At 40.1% G+C, this 18,739-nt stretch overlaps 1 protein-coding gene across 9 annotated transcripts in view; it reads left to right on the top strand.

Moving 5' to 3' along the window:
* The window catches only part of lama2 (laminin, alpha 2), a 364,467-nt gene extending 347,883 nt beyond the window's left edge, over positions 1-16,584 (top strand). For 4 of the 9 annotated variants that reach the window (XM_056268199.1, XM_056271356.1, XM_056271046.1 and 1 more), the window contains 11 exons: positions 2,829-2,980; positions 3,056-3,232; positions 8,405-8,612; positions 9,841-9,897; positions 10,367-10,479; positions 10,561-10,750; positions 11,388-11,546; positions 11,703-11,856; positions 12,725-12,855; positions 12,927-13,149; positions 16,367-16,584. In XM_056268199.1, the coding sequence (XP_056124174.1) occupies positions 2,829-2,980; positions 3,056-3,232; positions 8,405-8,612; positions 9,841-9,897; positions 10,367-10,479; positions 10,561-10,750; positions 11,388-11,546; positions 11,703-11,856; positions 12,725-12,855; positions 12,927-13,149; positions 16,367-16,521 (1,719 nt within the window). In that variant the 3' untranslated portion in view covers positions 16,522-16,584. The remainder of the gene's footprint in view (positions 1-2,828; positions 2,981-3,055; positions 3,233-8,404; positions 8,613-9,840; positions 9,898-10,366; positions 10,480-10,560; positions 10,751-11,387; positions 11,547-11,702; positions 11,857-12,724; positions 12,856-12,926; positions 13,150-16,366) is intronic. The other 5 variants (XM_056232539.1, XM_056272103.1, XM_056268872.1 and 2 more) reach the window with 3 other exon arrangements.
* Positions 16,585-18,739: the final 2,155 nt, after the last annotated feature.

Below are 18,739 nucleotides of genomic sequence, written 5' to 3'. Positions count from 1 at the left end.
TCTGACCAATCAGAGCAGAGTAGACCAATCAGAGCAGAGCAGACCAATAACAACAAACTGGACCATCTGACCAATCAGAGCAGAGTAGACCAATCACAACAGACTGGACCATCTGACCAATCAGAGCAGAGTAGACCAATCAGAGCAGAGTAGACCAATCACAACAAACTGGACCATCTGACCAATCAGAGCAGAGCAGACCAATCACAACAAACTGGACCATCTGACCAATCAGAGGAGAGTAGACCAATCACAACAGACTGTGCCATCTGACCAATCATAGCAGAGTAGACCAATCACAACAGACTGGGCCATCTGACCAATCAGAGCAGAGTAGACCAATCACAACAGACTGGGCCATCTGACCAATCAAAGCAGAGTAGACCAATCACAACAGACTGGGCCATCTGACCAATCAGAGCAGAGTAGACCAACCACAACAGACTGGGCCATCTGACCAATCAGAGCAGAGTAGACCAATCACAACAGACTGGGCCATATGACCAATCAGAGGAGAGTAGACCAATCACAACAGACTAGGCCATCTGACCAATCAGAGCAGAGTAGACCAATCACAACAAACTGGACCATCTGACCAATCAGAGCAGAGTAGACCAATCACAACAAACTGGACCATCTGACCAATCAGAGCAGAGCAGACCAATCACAACAGACTGGGCCGTCTGACCAATCAGAGCAGAGCAGACCAATCAGAACAGACTGGACCATCTGACCAATCAGAGCAGAGTAGAACAATCACAACAGACTGGACCATCTGACCAATCAGAGCAGAGTAGAACAATCACAACAGACTGGGCCGTCTGACCAATCAGAGCAGAGTAGACCAATCACAACAGACTGGACCATCTGACCAATCAGAGCAGAGTAGACCAATCAGAGCAGAGCAGAGCAGACCAATCACAACAAACTGGACCATCTGACCATTCAGAGCAGAGTAGACCAATCAGAGCAGAGCAGACCAATCACAACAAACTGGACCATCTGACCAATCAGAGCAGAGTAGACCAATCACAACAAACTGGACCATCTGACCAATTAGAGCAGAGCAAACCAATCACAACAGACTGGACCATCTGACCAATCAGAGCAGAGTAGACCAATCACAACAAACTAGGGATGCACCGAATCCAGATTTGTGGGGTTCGGCCGAATACCGAATCCACTGGTTAAGATTCTGCCGAATCCGAAACCGAATACCGAATCCTACTCTCATCCTCAGTCCATTAACACAGTAAACACATTAATGAAGTAAACAAAGTGGATTTTTCATTTTATTTTATTACTGTAAATAATAAACACTGCTTTTACTTTTATAACTGTAAAAAAAAAAAAAAAAAAAAAGAATAAGCAACATTATGCATTTTAACAGCGGCGATGTTGTGTAGCCTATTTAGAGTCCTTGCCACCATGAGACAAATCGGCATTGCAAATTGAACATGTAGCTCGACTTGAATTACCTTCTTTCACTGAAAGTACTGCCAAACAACACTTTTTCTGCTCACGAGTTCCATTTTCACTTTCTCACAGCCTACTGCATTCGAACGGTCCACCTTCTGTAACGAGTGGAAATAAGGTGTGGCCCCTTTAAGAACTGCGCGCCGTATGTGTCGTGCGCCTCGAACACATGCCCATGTATGCAGGTTATTTCTGTTTGATGCTCATTTTTACCTTATTTTGTTAAGTAACGCTGTGGACGGTAGAACGTGTGACAGACAGTTACACAAGTTCGATTGTGGAATAAAGTGCGAGTTGTGAGATGCCAATCGCCTCCGTGAGTCTGTCTGGCCTCTGCAATAACTTTAGCTGTGAGCTATCCCTATTTTTCTTCCTGACACAACGCGTTACACTACAGGCTTGTTCGACTTGAACCGGCGCTGCACAGACAGATGAGTTTATGACATCAAAGTACCGCGAGAGCAATTCAAAAGCATATGGAGCAGTCTGCTCTCTATTCGTTCACGCGGTACTTTGATGTCATTCACTGATCGGTGACTTCGACGTAGCGCGCGTAGTGCAAGCCTAGGGTTCGGTGGAAAAAAATTCTGAGGTTCGGCAGAAACCGAACCCCGTTAAAAATCCCAATATTCGGCCGAATCCGAATCCTGGATTCGGTGCATCCCTACAACAAACTGGACCATCTGACCAATCAGAGCAGAGCAGACCAATCACAACAAACTGGACCATCTGACCAATCAGAGCAGAGCAGACCAATCACAACAAACTGGACCATCTGACCAATCAGATCAGAGTAGACCAATCACAACCAACTGGACCATCTGACCAATCAGAGCAGAGTAGACCAATCACAACAGACTGGACCATCTGACCAATCAGAGCAGAGTAGACCAATCAGAGCAGAGCAGACCAATCACAACAAACTGGACCATCTGACCAATCAGAGCAGAGTAGACCAATCACAACAAACTGGACCATCTTACCAATCAGAGCAGAGCAGACCAATCACAACAAACTGGACCATCTGACCAATCAGAGCAGAGTAGACCAATCACAACAAACTGGACCATCTGACCAATCAGAGCAGAGCAGACCAATCACAACAAACTGGACCATCTGACCAATTTGAGCAGACCAATTTGACTTCAGATAAAGATTAACTAATGAGATTTTCTCCTTGAAAATTAGGTGAATTGTAGTAGTGATTTCCACTGGTCTTTCTAATGAGAGATCTTTCATATGAGAGATCTTTCTTGTAATCCCTAACTAGCACTCAAAAAAAGCGTGAGAACACAGCCCAGAAACCAGGAACATGAGGTTGATTTCTCCTGTCCGTCTGTGTGTGTCTGTAGCCGTTCCTGTCTGTGACGCTGAATAAAGGCGCACTGGAGGTGCTGGTGTTCACGGGCAGCAGGGGTTTACGCAGAACTGTCCGGAAACCCGAGCGGGGGATCCTGCACGACGGGAGAGAGCATTCCCTGCGCATCCTGAGACTCCTGGGAGCGTAAGCCAGCCTCTGTTTCTCTGCGCCCCTGTTTCTCAGGCCTCTCTAGAGCTGATGGAGCTTGTGTGTGTGCAGATCTTTCTCCGTGCAAGTGGACGAGGAGCCGCTCATGCAGCAGACGTTACCCAGCGATCACCCGCTCAGCATCCATCGGCTCTTCGTCGGGGGCATCCCGCTCGAGATAGAGAAAGGCGTACAGCGGCCCAACGTGCCGTTCGAGGGCTGCATCTGGAACCTTCTCATCAACACTGTGTACGTACAACCTCCGGCACAACCGCACATCACTCTTAAGGCCCGTTCACACCAAGAACCAGAATTAAATCGATAACTATATTTGCGTTCACTTCACACCAAGAATGATAACTATAAAGATAAATATAGTTGCGTTCACACCAATGAATGATAACTATAAAGGTAACTAAAACGATAACTATATTTGCGTCCACACCATGAACGATAACTATAACGATAACTATATTTGCGTCCACACCAAGAACGATAACTATAACGATAACTATATTTGCGTTCACACCAAGAACGATAACGATAACTATATTTGCGTCCACACCAAGAACGATAACTATAACGATAACTATATTTGCGTTCACACCAAGAACGATAACTAAAACGATAACTATATTTGCGTTCACACCAAGAACGATAACGATAACTATATTTGCGTCCACACCAAGAACGATAACTATAACGATAACTATATTTGCGTTCACACCAAGAATGATAACTATAAAGATAAATATAGTTGCGTTCACACCAATGAATGATAACTATAAAGATAACTAAAACGATAACTATATTTGCGTCCACACCAAGAACGATAACTATAACGATAACTAAATTTGCGTCCACACCAAGAACGATAACTATATTTGCGTTCACACCAAGAACGATAACGATAACTATATTTGCGTCCACACCAAGAACCATAACTATAACGATAACTATATTTGCGTTCACACCAAGAACGATAACTATAACGATAACTATATTTGCGTCCACACCAAGAACGATAACTATATTTGCGTTCACACCAAGAACGATAACTATAACGATAACTATATTTGCGTCCACACCAAGAACGATAACTATATTTGCGTTCACACCAAGAACGATAATCATAACTATATTTGCGTCCACACCAAGAACGATAACTATAACGATAACTATATTTGCGTCCACACCAAGAACGATAACTATATTTGCGTCCACACCAAGAACCATAACTATAACGATAACTATATTTGCGTTCACACCAAGAATGATAACTATAAAGATAAATATAGTTGCGTTCACACCAATGAATGATAACTATAAAGATAACTAAAATGATAACTATATTTGCGTCCACACCAAGAACGATAACTATAACGATAACTATATTTGCGTCCACACCAAGAACGATAACTATATTTGCGTCCACACCAAGAACGATAACTATAACGATAACTATATTTGCGTTTACCAACGAACGACAACGTCTGTTTATTCTAAGCTCGCGTTGCGATTTCAAAGTGTGTACAACGTCATTGAACATGTTTTTGCTGTTCTAGTTCACTCAAAAAAATGATATGTTGGCTTTACTTAACTTTTTTATGTAAACAGGTTCCACTGGTTCCACATAACTATGTTTCGTTAAACAAACATAATATGTTCATGTAACTTCAACATCATGGAATTTGGTCATTTTAAGCGACCCAATTAAACTCTGAGCTAATGAGTTAATTAAGTGAATAACTGAGTGATGATTGAGCATTATTGAAGACACCTGATGTTAACAAGCAGAATCTCTGAAGGAGAAAACCGGAATGTTTAAGTCACCATTATGGAGATAAGTGTGTGTTTTAGTTGGGCTCTTGACCATTAACTTATTAACTTTAGATTTTGTTTGGTTGCTGTACATGAGTTATAACAGCCGGATGAACAATAAACAAAGGTCATCTGATGGTGTTGGTTGTGTTTTAACATAATCATTATTTCACAATCATTTGACCTGAGTCACTGAACTTATATTAAACCGAATTTCTGAGTTAAGTTTAACTTACGAATAATAGCAGCATTGTCATTGTAGAGCATACTATTTCTAGACTTTTCAATGAAATTCAAATGATCAAATCAAAAAATAAAAAATAAACTTCCTAAAAAAATATTTTGAGTAGGCACACACAGACATCAAGAATCAGCCTGTGAATCTCAACAATGGTGACAATTATAAAGCATGTTGCAGTGCATTCTGGGTGCCACCAATCAAAACTCATTCATGGCTCCCATCATGCATTGCTGCATGAATAAATAATGAGCTTATGATCTGTTTGTCACCATTGCTGAGATTTATATGCTGATTCTTGATGTCTGTGTGTGCCTACTCAGGATATTTTTTTAGGAAGTTTCTTTTTTATTTATTGATTTGATCATTTAAATTTCATTGAAAAGTCTAAAAATAGTATGCTCTACAATGACAGTGCTGCTATTATTCGTAAGGTAAACTTAACTCAGAAATTCGGTTTAATATAAGTTCAGTGACTCAGGTCAAATGATTGTGAAATAATGATTATGTTAAAACACAACCAACACCGTAAGAAGACCTTTGTTTATTGTTCATCCGGCTGTTATAACTCATGTACAGCAACCAAACAAAATCTAAAGTTAATAAGTTAATGGTATAGAGCCCAACTAAAACACACACTTATATCCATAATGGTGACTTAAACATTCCGGTTTTCTCCTTCAGAGATTCTGCTTGTTAACATCAGGTGTCTTCAATAATGCTCAATCATCACTCAGTTATTCACTTAATTAACTCTTTAGCTCAGAGTTTAATTGGGTCGCTTAAAATGACCAAATTCCATGATGTTGAAGTTACATGAACATATTATGTTTGTTTAACGAAACATAGTTAAACCGTTAAACCTGTTTACATAAAAAAGTTAAGTAAAGCCAACATATCATTTTTTTGAGTGTTGCGTTTACAGGCTTTAACCAGCAGATGTCCTCAGCATGATGTGAAGCTAGTGTAATCCATCTAACAATCTAATATATAGTCAATATAGTGGAATAAAAACACACCTAGTCTTTTTCACCGCCACTTCGGAGGAAGCACGACGATGTTGTGGAAGCCAGCGCTGGATACCTGAGGTAAAACTGCTGTTAATTCAGAGGGTGTGAACGATTGTTTTCCATGTCCATCTTCTTGAGAAGGGGCTTTACTTGTCTAACAGTGCTGGATTTTTCTGGACCTCTGCGATTAACTTCTCCACAATGTCGTCTGCCATTTTAAATGCGCGAGCCCTTAAATTAGAATGGATTCTGATTGGCTGTTAGTGTTTTATCGTTCAACAGCTGGGAAAAAATCGCTCTGAAAGTGATGATATCGTTGATATCGATGACCCAATGATATCGTTTCTCTATATCGTTATCGTTACAGCTGTGGTGTGAACTCTGCTATTCTTTAATATTGAGAAAGATTTTTAGGACTTTATCATTATTTTTATCGTTATCGTCCTTGGTGTGAACGGACCTTTACGCATACAGCTTCTGTGTTGGAGTTATATGGCTTAAAGGACAAGTTCGGTATTTTACACTTAAAGCCCTGTTTTAAGATCGTTTCTGATGAAATAGAACGGTTAAGATCCAAATTTGGTCAAAAATCGCTGCAAAAGATGCTTTCCAACAGGTTTTATTGTAGTTATTGTCCAAGTCAAGTCAATGGAGTTAGACAAAAACTACCATAAACCCTGTTGGAAAGCAAAGATTTTTGTGTGAGCATATCAGTGAACACCCCAGACCACTCGGTGAGTTTCACGTCTTTGTAAACTAAAGTTTAATGCGTTTTATGAAGGATTGTTCCAGTGCACCTATGCAACCATTGTGGAGGTGGGGGGTGCAACCACAGAAACCGAGAATTCTCGGGCCAGCAGCATGTGTCCAAATTTCAATCTTAACCGTTCTTAAAACAATCTTAAGTGTAAAATACCGAGCTTGCCCTTTAAAGGGTTAGTTCACCCAAAAATGAAATTTCTGTCATTAATTCCTCACCCTCATGTCGTTCCAAACCCGTAAGACCTTCGTTCATCTTCAGAACACAAATGAAGATATTTTTGATGAAATCTGAGAGCTTTCTGAACCAGCCATAGGCAGCAATGCCACTGCAACTTTCAAGGCCCAGAAAGGTAGTAAAGACATCGTTAAAATTGTTCATGTGACTCCAGTGGTTCAACTTTAATGTTATGAATATGAATGTTATGAATACTTTTTGTGCGCAACCCCCCCCCCCCCCCCCCCCCCCCTCAAAATAATGACTTTATTCAACAATCTCTTCTCTTCCACGTCATTTTCCTACACTATTTACGTAATGTAAATTGACGTATTATTGGCCGGCTCCTGCGTCAACATCACACATGACCAGCGTCGGCCAATAATGAGCCGCCGTTCTGAAGCAAAACCTGGAAGCGCTGCGTTAACACTACGTCAACAGTGTTGGAGAATGACGTGGAAGAGAAGAGATTGTTGAATGAAGTCATTATTTTGAGGGGGGGGGGGGGGGGGGGGGGTTGAGTACAAAAACTATTCATAACATTCATATTCATAACATTAAAGTTGAACCACTGGAGTCACATGAACAATTTTAACGATGTCTTTACTACCTTTCTGGGCCTTGAAAGTTGCAGTGGCATTGCTGCCTATGGCTGGTTCAGAAAGCTCTCAGATTTCATCAAAAATATCTTCATTTGTGTTCTGAAGATGAACGAAGGTCTTACAGGTTTGGAACGACATGAGGGGGAGAAATTAATGACAGAAATTTAATTTTTTGGGTGAACTAACCCTTCAATGCAAATCCATGCATTAGTTTGGCGTTCCTTTTGGTTGGTAAAACTAGTTTTGTTCACTCTTAGCACTAGCAGATTTCTCCGAACAGCAATGTTAGCAAGTCTTTTATACAGATAATAGCATGGCAAAGACATTAGCGAGCCTTCCAAGCTTTCGAGGTCACCTTTAGCAGCTGGAGATAAATGTAGCAGATAACCTCCAGAGCTCAATTCACTGCAGTGTGTCACGGCTGGATCGTGCTGTAGTGACACCGCCAGAGAAACCCAGCGACCGGTGTAAACAGTGACCCATTTTTCCCAGCCTCCCGTGGCTGTAGATTAAAGGTCTTGTTTGCAGTTTTGAGGTGCAGTCATAAGCTAAACGCTGTATGACATTAACAATCACAGTTTTTCTTGCTCTAATGAGGAGTATGAATCTCTGCCAGTGGTCTTTTCCACTCGAGCGAACCCCATTGCCCTCTACCGCACTCATTTAAATGAGTCTGTCCTTGCTCATAACTGTGTTCATTATTCACCTGATTGGAGTCAGGTTGTGTCATCATTCCCTCAAGTGAGCTGTGTGTTGTGTGTGTCAATGAAACAGCCCGGTGGATTTCTCCCAGCCCGTGGCCTTTGAGAACGCAGAGATTGGTCAGTGCCCTGACCTGGCCCCGCCTCCAGCCCCGCCCGAGATCCCTGAGGAAGAGGAGGAGGAGGAAGAGGAAGAGGCTCCACCCAAGCCAGCGCTCACACCTACAGAAGCAGCCCGGCCTCGACCACCAGCCTCCACTGTACGTCCTGACAAAGGCATTGTGGGTAGAGAGTCCTGTGTGATTCCTGTAATTAAAGTTCACACTCTTACACTGCTCTATACTAAAGTCTATACTCTGCTAGTAATGGGCAAGTCCAGAGTTGAATGTGTAGTGAGTGTTGGCACATGCATTTCCCCCAGAGCCGTTAGTCGTGTAACATTTGTGTTTCCATGGATAAACTAAGAGCTAAATTCATTATCACTGACCTTATAAGGGCATGATTTGAGGGATCACGCACTAGGATTGCTGTGATGGTTTGTTGGGCTGCACCATTTGGCCAAAAAATGTGTGATGATATATCAATATGACAATAAAATAATAATAGGAGTAATACTAATTCTAATAATTATTGTTTAATATTATAATAATATTTCATATAAAATTGTTACTCAAATAAAATATTAATCAAAAGAATAAATATTTTTTATTTTACAGTAAAATATTACAATAGCAACATTTCTTATTTTGTTTTAACATTTTATTTGAATTATTATTATTATTATATTTTTTAAATACTCATTTTTTTTATTTTACAGTCAAATGTTACAATAGTAATGAGTATTTAAAATATAATATTAATTATTATTATTATTTAAATAAAATATTAAATAAAATAATAAATATTGCTGAGTGTTTAAGAAAATATAACAACAATAATATTAATAATAATAATATTCAAATAAAACAATTAAACAATAAGAAATATTAATATTGTATTGTAAAACGTAATATCTCAGAAAAATATAATAAAAATAATTTGAATAATTACTAATTTTACGTACAGTACAAGCGAGACCCTGGAAACACAGTGCTGCGCTTCACTCTGAAACACACCGCGCGACGCGTATATATTCACACGTAATGAATTCACAGCCTTTGCGACTTGACAATCGCACTAAGCCATACCGCGAATTAGTTTTTATTCCGATTAATCACATTTAATCAGCCCTGCTCACATTTCTTGTCACTTTCCTTCAACTGTAAAAGCTGAAGGCAAACGGTTGCATGAGATTGGCTGCAGAAATCCTCTGCTGAAGAGACCAGTGTGCATGTCCACGCTGGGACTGGGACTATTATATATGTGCAGTATTTTACATTTGTACACCGCACATTTTTAACACGTTGATTCAAATCAGGGTAAACCATGTTTCATTTCTCTTTCAATGCTTTAATGCGAGGCATGATGTTTGTAAAGCTGAGCTGTTTTGTCTCTCTCTGCTGCTCACAGGCCACGCCCCTCACCCAGGCCACGCCCCTCCCAGACACGCCCATCAAAGAGCCCGCGGTACTAACCTACTCACACACACACACACTCACGGACATTAGAGATATAGCGTGAATACTGCGGTTCCTCCGTTCAGAGGCACTTCTGAAACACACATCTTTGGGGCGTTTGAGCTTTCATCTGCTTCATGATGCTTGTGCTGTTTCTGCTGCTTAGCTTTGATTCCTGAGTCCCAGTGTTGTTCAACAAGCTCTTTTATCTCACAAGACAGCTCAATAGCTCATCTGTGACTCCAGTGAGGACATCAGCGGTGCTCTGGCTCCATCTACTGCCTCCACAACAGCAGATCTGTCCAACCCATGCTTTAGTATCTGTTGTTGTACAGTGTTTTTGGTAACACTTTATTTTACGGTGTCAGTGTTACACAGTATTTAAACCTTAAAATAAAGGGTGTTTTTGTTTTTTGCCGTCTTGGTGGTTCAGAACTTTTATGGAATGTTTGATTGACACGTGCTCTGTCCAATCACAGAGGTCGTGTGCAGCAGAGGCGGAGCCTGTCGTCCTGGAACTGGCCAAACAGTTCGGTCTGTCCAGAAACAGTCACATGGCCTTTGAGTTTGACGACAGAAAGGTGAAGAACAGGTGAGTGTGAGTTCTCCTCCTCCTCCTGCTCATCTTCATCCTCCTCCTCCTCATGTGTGTGTGTGTGTGTGTGTGTGTCAGGCTGTTGATGGAGTTCGAGGTGCGCACCGAGGCGGACTCAGGTCTGGTGTTCTACATGGCCAGGATAAACCACGCTGACTTCGCCACCGTCCAGCTGAAGGAGGGCATGGCTCACCTGAGCTTCGACCTGGGCAGCGGAAACACCTCCGTCAGCGTGCCACGCATCATCAACGACGGCCAGTGGCACAAGGTCAGGGCTTTTGACCTTTGACCCCTGATGCATGACACTGAGAGGAAAGCTTTTGCCTGATGTTCTGTGATGGTAGAGGAGATTCACAGGTCGTGTTAGGACAGAATGCAAGTATATTTAGCCAGAACGTTACATTAAGATTATGTGAATTGATACTTTTATCCAGCAAGGATGTATTAAATTTATCAAAAGGGACATTTATAATGTTACATAAGATTTTTATTTCAAATAAATGAAACTTTCTATTCATCAAAGAATCCTGAAAAATAAAATGTATCACAGTTTCCACAAAAATAATCATAAATGTTTCTTGAGCATCAGATCCTCATATTAGAGTGATTTGTGAAGGATCATGTGACACTGAAGACTGGAGTAATGATGCTGGAAACTCAGCTTTGATCACAGGAATAAATTACACTTAACTGTATATTCACATAGAAAACAGATATTTTAAATAATAATAATATTTCACTGTTTTTACTGTATTTTTGATCAAATAAATGCAGCCTTGGTGAGCAGAAGAGACTCTTCAGAAACATAAAAAACATCTCACCGACCCCAAACATTTGTGTACGCGTGCGTGTGTGTGTGTGTCCTCAGAAGCAGGTGTTGATTTCTTGCCTCTCTGTGTGTGTAGATCCGTGTGACGAGAGAGAAGCAGAGAGGGATCCTCACGATCGACGGCCTCTACTCCAAACACACCACCAGCCCCAAGAAAGCGGATATTCTGGATGTGGTGGGAATGTTGTATGTGGGCGGCTTACCGCTCAACTACACCACCAAACGCATCGGACCTGTGAGTGTGACGCCTCATACACCCGTCAAAAACACATTCATAAGAGTCGAGACACCTTTTGTGGCCACTGAAGGCTCTGCTTACGTCATTGTAACACACACATGTGAATGATGTGTGTCTGGTTGGCACCATGTGACGCCGCCTGTGCTTCTGCAGGTGCTGTACAGTATCGACGCTTGCATCAGGAACTTCAGGATGATGGGTCAGGCCTTGGACATGGAGACGCCCACATCCAGCTACCGCGTGGGATCCTGTTTCGCAAACCCAGAGAAAGGGACTTATTTCGATGGCACAGGTTACGCCAAAGCTGGTGAGGCTCAATATTTCACTCCGCTACAGCCAGTGATAATAAACAAACCGTACTGGAGCACACGTGGAAGTGTGAGTAGGGTTGGGTATCGCTTGAATTTTAACAACTTCGATTCCTATTTCGGTTCTGCTTATCGATTCCTAATTTCAAATCCAATAAGACAAAAAAAAAAAATTTGATATCATTCACATTTAGTCTTTTTGTAAAAAAAAAAATAATAATTCTAGATGAATATCATGAACAAAAATCAAAAGGCTAAAAAACACTTACACAAAGACATTTGCCTGTGGTTTTAAAATACCATAGAAAAACTGAAACTAGCCTAACTAATAAAGATTTCAAGCATTAAAGACAATAAACACTCAGTAATTAAAAAAGAACAAATAAAAAATTAGCAATCGCAACAAATAGATAAAACTGAACAACGATACGATTAAATAAACAGCGTTTTTTTTTAGATTTTCAGGTATTCAGATGTAAATTAACACTGCACTTTATAAATAAAATATACATTACATTGTTTGATTAGTGTTATTATAGAGACGGCAGCAGGAATATTAGGCTGCTGTCACTTTAAGAGTTTCACAGATCCAGTATACTGTTACACGTGTGTGTGTGTGTGTGTGTGTGTGTGTGTGTGTGTGTGTGTGTGTGTGTGTGTGTGTGTGTGTGTGTGTGTGTGTGTGTGTGTGTGTGCAGCACTGAAAACAGCGCGCGCATCGTCTCACGCTTGAATGGCTTAAAATCACATTGAAATGCTCATAAAGGATTTAAAATTAAAATTGTATAACAAGTATCTGATTCCTGACCTCAAGTATTTGGATTTTGGATTCCCAACCCTGAGAGTGATGCTTGTGTGTGCGTACAGTGAGCGCGTATCGAGTGGGGAACGAGGTGTCCGTGGATCTGGAGTTCAGGACGGCGCAGGGCACCGGCGTCCTGTTGGCCGTCAGCAGCCAGAAGATGGACGGACTGGGCATCGAGCTCGTCAATGGAAAGGTCATCTAGATTTTCCTTTTGTGTTCAGGTGTTTATTTCTGAAAGGTTTGTTAATGCGAGTGTCTGTGTAGCTGTTATTCCACGCTGATAACGGAGAGGGCCGCTTCACCGCCGTGCACGAGCCGGGGCAGGAGGCGGGGCTCTGTGACGGACAGTGGCACAGTGTCTCCGCCCACAAGCTGAAGCACCGGCTGGAGCTCGTGGTGGACGGCAGGAGGTCCGAGGCGGCGAGTCCAGACGTGCGCTCCGCCTCCGCCGACACCAATGACCCTGTGTATGTGGGCGGATACCCCGGTACGTCAATCAAACTCTGTCGCCACGGTGACGTAGTCTAGAATGTTCAAACACTTTTCTCATGTCTTGGAATTTTGGATCTGGGAACAAGTTATGTAAGCAATAGAGAGCCTAAGCCCCTCCCCTTCCGGTCGACCACCATGGGACCTTATTTCGGAAAAATATTGTATGGTAGTCAATGGCGAGAGACTACAAATATTTTGATCTCGTTTGAATTGTGCCCTGAATTACACAAATGATGTTTGTCAATTTAAAAGATACATTTTAAAGTCAAGAAAGTCACAGTTTGATCTAAAACTGTTGAGGTGTAAGACTGTGAAAATACGTAATTACAAAGACTACAAACCCCAAATGTGCACATGTTCTCTCAATGAATGAAGCTAACTTTACTGAAGCTGACTTTACTGAAGCTAACTTTACTGAAGCTAACTTTACTGAAGCTAACTTTACTGAAGCTGACTTTACTGAAGCTAACTTTTACTGAAGCTAACTTTTACTGAAGCTAACTTTACTGAAGCTAACTTTACTGAAGCTAACTTTACTGAAGCTAACTTAACTGAAGCTAACTTTACTGATGCTAACTTTACTGAAGCTAACTTTACTGAAGCTAACTTTACTGAAGCTAACTTTACTGAAGCTAACTTTACTGAAGCTGACTTTACTGAAGCTAACTTTTACTGAAGCTAACTTTACTGAAGCTAACTTTACTGAAGCTGACTTTACTGAAGCTTACTTTACTGAAGCTAACTTTACTGAAGCTGACGTTACTGATGCTAACTTTACTGATGCTAACTTTACTGAAGCTAACTTTACTGAAGCTAACTTTACTGAAGCTAACTTTACTGAAGCTAACTTTACTGATGCTAACTTTACTGAAGCTAAAGCTAACTTTACTGAAGCTAACTTTACTGAAGCTGACTTTACTGAAGCTAACTTTACTGAAGCTAACTTTACTGAAGCTGACGTTACTGATGCTAACTTTACTGAAGCTAACTTTACTGAAGCTAACTTTACTGAAGCTAACTTTACTGATGCTAACTTTACTGAAGCTAACTTTACTGAAGCTAACTTTACTGAAGCTGACGTTACTGATGCTAACTTTACTGATGCTAACTTTACTGAAGCTAACTTTACTGAAGCTAACTTTACTGAAGCTATCTTTACTGAAGCTAACTTTACTGATGCTAACTTTACTGATGCTAACTTTACTGATGCTATCTTTACTGAAGCTGACTTTACTGAGGCTAACTTTACTGAAGCTAACTTTACTGATGCTAACTTTACTGAAGCTAACTTTACTGATGCTAACTTTACTGAAGCTAACTTCACTGAAGCTAACTTTACTGATGCTAACTTTACTGAAGCTAACTTTACTGATGCTAACTTTACTGAAGCTAACTTTACTGAAGCAGCTAACTTTACTGAAGCTAACATTACTGAAGCTAACTTTACTGAAGCTAACTTTACTGAAGCTAACTTTATTGAAGCTAACTTTACTGAAGCTAACTTTACTGAAGCTAACTTTACTGATGCTAACTTTACTGAAGCTAACTTTACTGAAGCTGACTTTACTGATGCTAACTTTACTGATGCTATCTATACTGAAGCTGACTTTACTGAGGCTAACTTTACTGAAGCTAACTTTACTGATGCTAACTTTACTGATGCTAACTTTACTGAGGCTAACTTTACTGAAGCTAACTTTACTGAAGCTAACTTTACTGAAGCTAACTTTACTGAAGCTAACTTTACTGAAGCTAACTTTACTGATGCTAACTTTACTGAAGCAGCTAACTTTACTGAAGCTAACTTTACTGATGCTAAGTTTACTGAAGCTAACTTTACTGAAGCTAACTTTACTGAAGCTAACTTTACTGAAGCTAACTTTACTGAAGCTAACTTTACTGAAGCTAACTTTACTGAAGCTAACTTTACTGAAGCTAACTTTATTGAAGCTAACTTTACTGAAGCTAACTTTACTGAAGCTAACTTTAATGAAGCTAACTTTACTGAAGCAGCTAACTTTACTGAAGCTAACTTTACTGATGCTAACTTTACTGAAGCTAACTTTACTGAAGCTAACTTTACTGAAGCTAACTTTACTGAAGCTAACTTTACTGAAGCTAACTTTAATGAAGCTAACTTTACTGAAGCTAACTTTACTGAAGCTAACTTTAATGAAGCTGACGTCTGTCATTGTTTCTATAGTCTTACGTTATAATCGTAACGTTACGCCGTCATGCCTGAGTGTTTTGTACCAGACTGCACACACACGAGCAGCGGATCTCGCTCGTTGTTTCGCTTCCCGGGAGATGTAGTTCATTGCGCGATTATCACATAAAACTAAATTTTGTGAACACTGAGAAACAAGACGCAACTGACAGATGACTAGCGTGTCAGGTTACGGGAAACCTCTTAACTGATAAAAGGACAAGATATCGCAGCGGACATTCAAACTGATATTTTATTATGAATACAGGACTGACCTGAAGGAAGATGCTATATCTACTGTAAATGAAGGTACACACACTTACTGGATCTCCCACAATACTCTACTCTATCAGCTTCAACGAACAATATCAGTGAGAACAAACATATGTTTACGTTGCTAAGAGCGGTTGCTAGGGGTGTTGCACCGTTGGGTAAAGCGGCCATAGCCCTGTTTTATCGTGAATAAAACACAACTATTGACCAATCAGAATCAAGGACTGGACGTAATACCGTTTTATAACAGGTAATACAGTAAGATAAAAATCAAAAGTGATAGATTGGTTCAAAAAAAATATTTTTCTAATAATAAATAAATTCTCCAATAATGACACAAATCCGGACATTTCTCCAACCCATCATTTTGTTGCTCGTTCTCCTTTACACCCTAAACTCAAGGAACACACTTCTGTTGAAAAACCTCATGCCATGACGGCAGTCCTGAGAACAGCAGTTTATTTAAACATTATTAAGAAAAAATTACAAATACTAAAGGTATTGAAAATATGATTTTAAAGCCTCTTAAGGACAAGTGAAATTTCAACTCTTTTTGTCAATGTATTACAGAGGAGGAGTTAGCTGGGAAAATCCCAAAATACAGAAGTTTCTCTTAAAAATTAGGAACAGACAAGTTTCAGTTTGTATACATAGTGTTTCAATCATCTTAGCGGACAGAAACATTCACATAATTGAATAAACGAGTGAGCTGGTGTTTGTGTGTTTGTTGCAGAGGGCCTGAAGCAGTTTGGACTCACTGTAAACACACCGTTTAAAGGCTGCATGAGGAGTGTGAAGATCACCAAAGCTGGGAAGACTCTGGAGGTTCAGATGAACAAAGTCCTGGAGCTCAGAGGAGTCCAACCGCTCACCTGCCCTGCTAGTTAAACACACACACACACTCACACTCACACACCTCTAACCAAACACAGTCTCGTCTGATGCATTTGGGTGAATAAAAGACAAATCAAAGACAGAAAACCCTCCCAAACCAGATCAAACCAGTCTGATGTCATCGGGGAACAATTTATAAAGCTTTTTACTTGACAGTAAGGTCCCATTAGTTAACTTTAGTTAATGCATTTACATTAACTAACAATAAGCAATACATTTGCTACACCATGTATTAATCTTTGTTCATGTTAGTTAATACAAATAAAATCATTCTTTCATAGTTCATCTTAGCTCAGGTCCATTACATAATATTAACAGATGCAGCTATTTAATAACGAAATTAATGAGTAATGTTAACAAAGGGAACCTCATTGTTAAGTGTTACCAACTTTTTATCCTGTAGATCGTAATACAACTATACTTGTGTATCTGTGCGTGAAAGACCTGAACCCAAAACAGTGATGTGAAGATCCTGTGGTAAAACATCAAGAACTTGATCTCCAAAGCCTTCGCAAAGCTGTTGAAGAGCGAATGACTTGAGGAATCAGGATTCAAGCGTTTAAAAAGACACAATAATCGTTCAGTAACTTAATAAACTACACTCCTACACTGAAGTGCATGTACAAAACACATTCATCCGCACATCTTCATAAACTTGAAACTAGTAGTTACATTGACATAAAATTTCATTGACATAAAATTCCGACATAAGAAAGTATAGAAAGCCTAAAATATCAGACTACACTTGAGGAATCACTTCATCTGAGAGCGCTGCTTATAGCCGGAGTGGACAGACGTGAACCACACACTCATGGGCATTCAGACATTCTTCTCTGTGAGGTTTCTGAGTGTGTGTGTGTGTGTGTGTGTGTTTTTGCATGGAGTGATTACATGTACTGTGTAATGATCAGTATTTCAAAATAAAGAAATATCCCCTCTGATGGCACTGCTGTGTGTTTCCATCCATTGTGTCGAAATAATCATGATATTGAGCAATTTATGCTTTTCAATTTTTGCACTCCAGAACAGACGTCTGACACTGGCTTTACAATATACTGGCAAACAAAAGTAATCCAGCCTTACCAGTCTTTCCCCCGCCCGGAGTATCTTTAATTTAATGAAGCCGGACGTGGGTTTATTAGATCTCTTGGAATGAGGATGAAACCTTACTTGGAGAACCTGGACATCTTAACTCAGACTCTTTTTTGCACTATTCCTCCCTGGGATCTGAAAAGGCCAAATGTTTTAATAACCCTGAATAAACACAAAAATTCAACAACACGCCCTCATGAATATCGGCACAAATTTTGATAGATGCAGTTTTTCTCTCCATAGACTCTATATCCAGTGCAGATGAGTGTGTGTCGGCAGCAGCGATAACTGGAGGTCAGTGTCACGACTTGCGAATCCCAGGACCAGCTTCCAAAGTCTAACTGTGGAAAATATAGAAAATGGACAATAATGAAATTTCTTAATCTTCACTAAATTTAAAATCCTGCTTTCAGGCACTTGAATCTGTAAAGACTGATCATCACATAATTATAAGTATATTAGCTAAAGTAGATCTTTTACGCAAGAATAACTTTTTTTGGTAACACTTTACTTGAAGGGGTGTGCATAAGACTGACATGACACCTTCTTAACCATGACACGACACACGTCATGAATATGAAGGAGGGTTTATGCATGTTTATGACAACTGTCATTAAGTGTCATTCGCTCAATTATGACATTTTTAATGCAAATATGACATTGTTTGAGATGTCTTGGTAATGACAACTTGACATAAATTGTCATAAATATGTCATAAACATGACATAGCAGATTAATTATCAAACTTAAGAAAGCACTTAGCTTTATGGGTTAACATCACATTAAACTGTCATGTGGTTGGTTTTGACATTGGCTGTCATGAGGCCATTATAACTGTGTCATGAATATTTTTCTTGACCTCGACTACAGTGGCACACATTGAATTTGTCATTAAAATGTTATAATGCCCTCATGACAGCCAATGACAAAACCAACCTGTTCCATCCAACCTCTGCCTTCTGAATCGTTCGGTCAAGAAACTCAAGTTCAAGATGCTAACGTTGAAGCAGATCGTGACTTAAATCAGATCCGAGGACTGGTTTGTCACGATAGATCTGAAAGATGCATACTTCCATGTTTCCATCCTTCCACAACAGAAGAAGTTCCTTAGGTTCGCTTT

This window comes from Rhinichthys klamathensis, unplaced genomic scaffold, assembly GCF_029890125.1.
Source record: "Rhinichthys klamathensis goyatoka isolate OS25496 unplaced genomic scaffold, OSU_Roscu_1.1 h1tg000001l_1, whole genome shotgun sequence".
Classification (NCBI taxonomy): Eukaryota; Metazoa; Chordata; class Actinopteri; order Cypriniformes; family Leuciscidae; genus Rhinichthys; species Rhinichthys klamathensis.
This window is presented reverse-complemented; position numbering and strand designations above follow the sequence as displayed.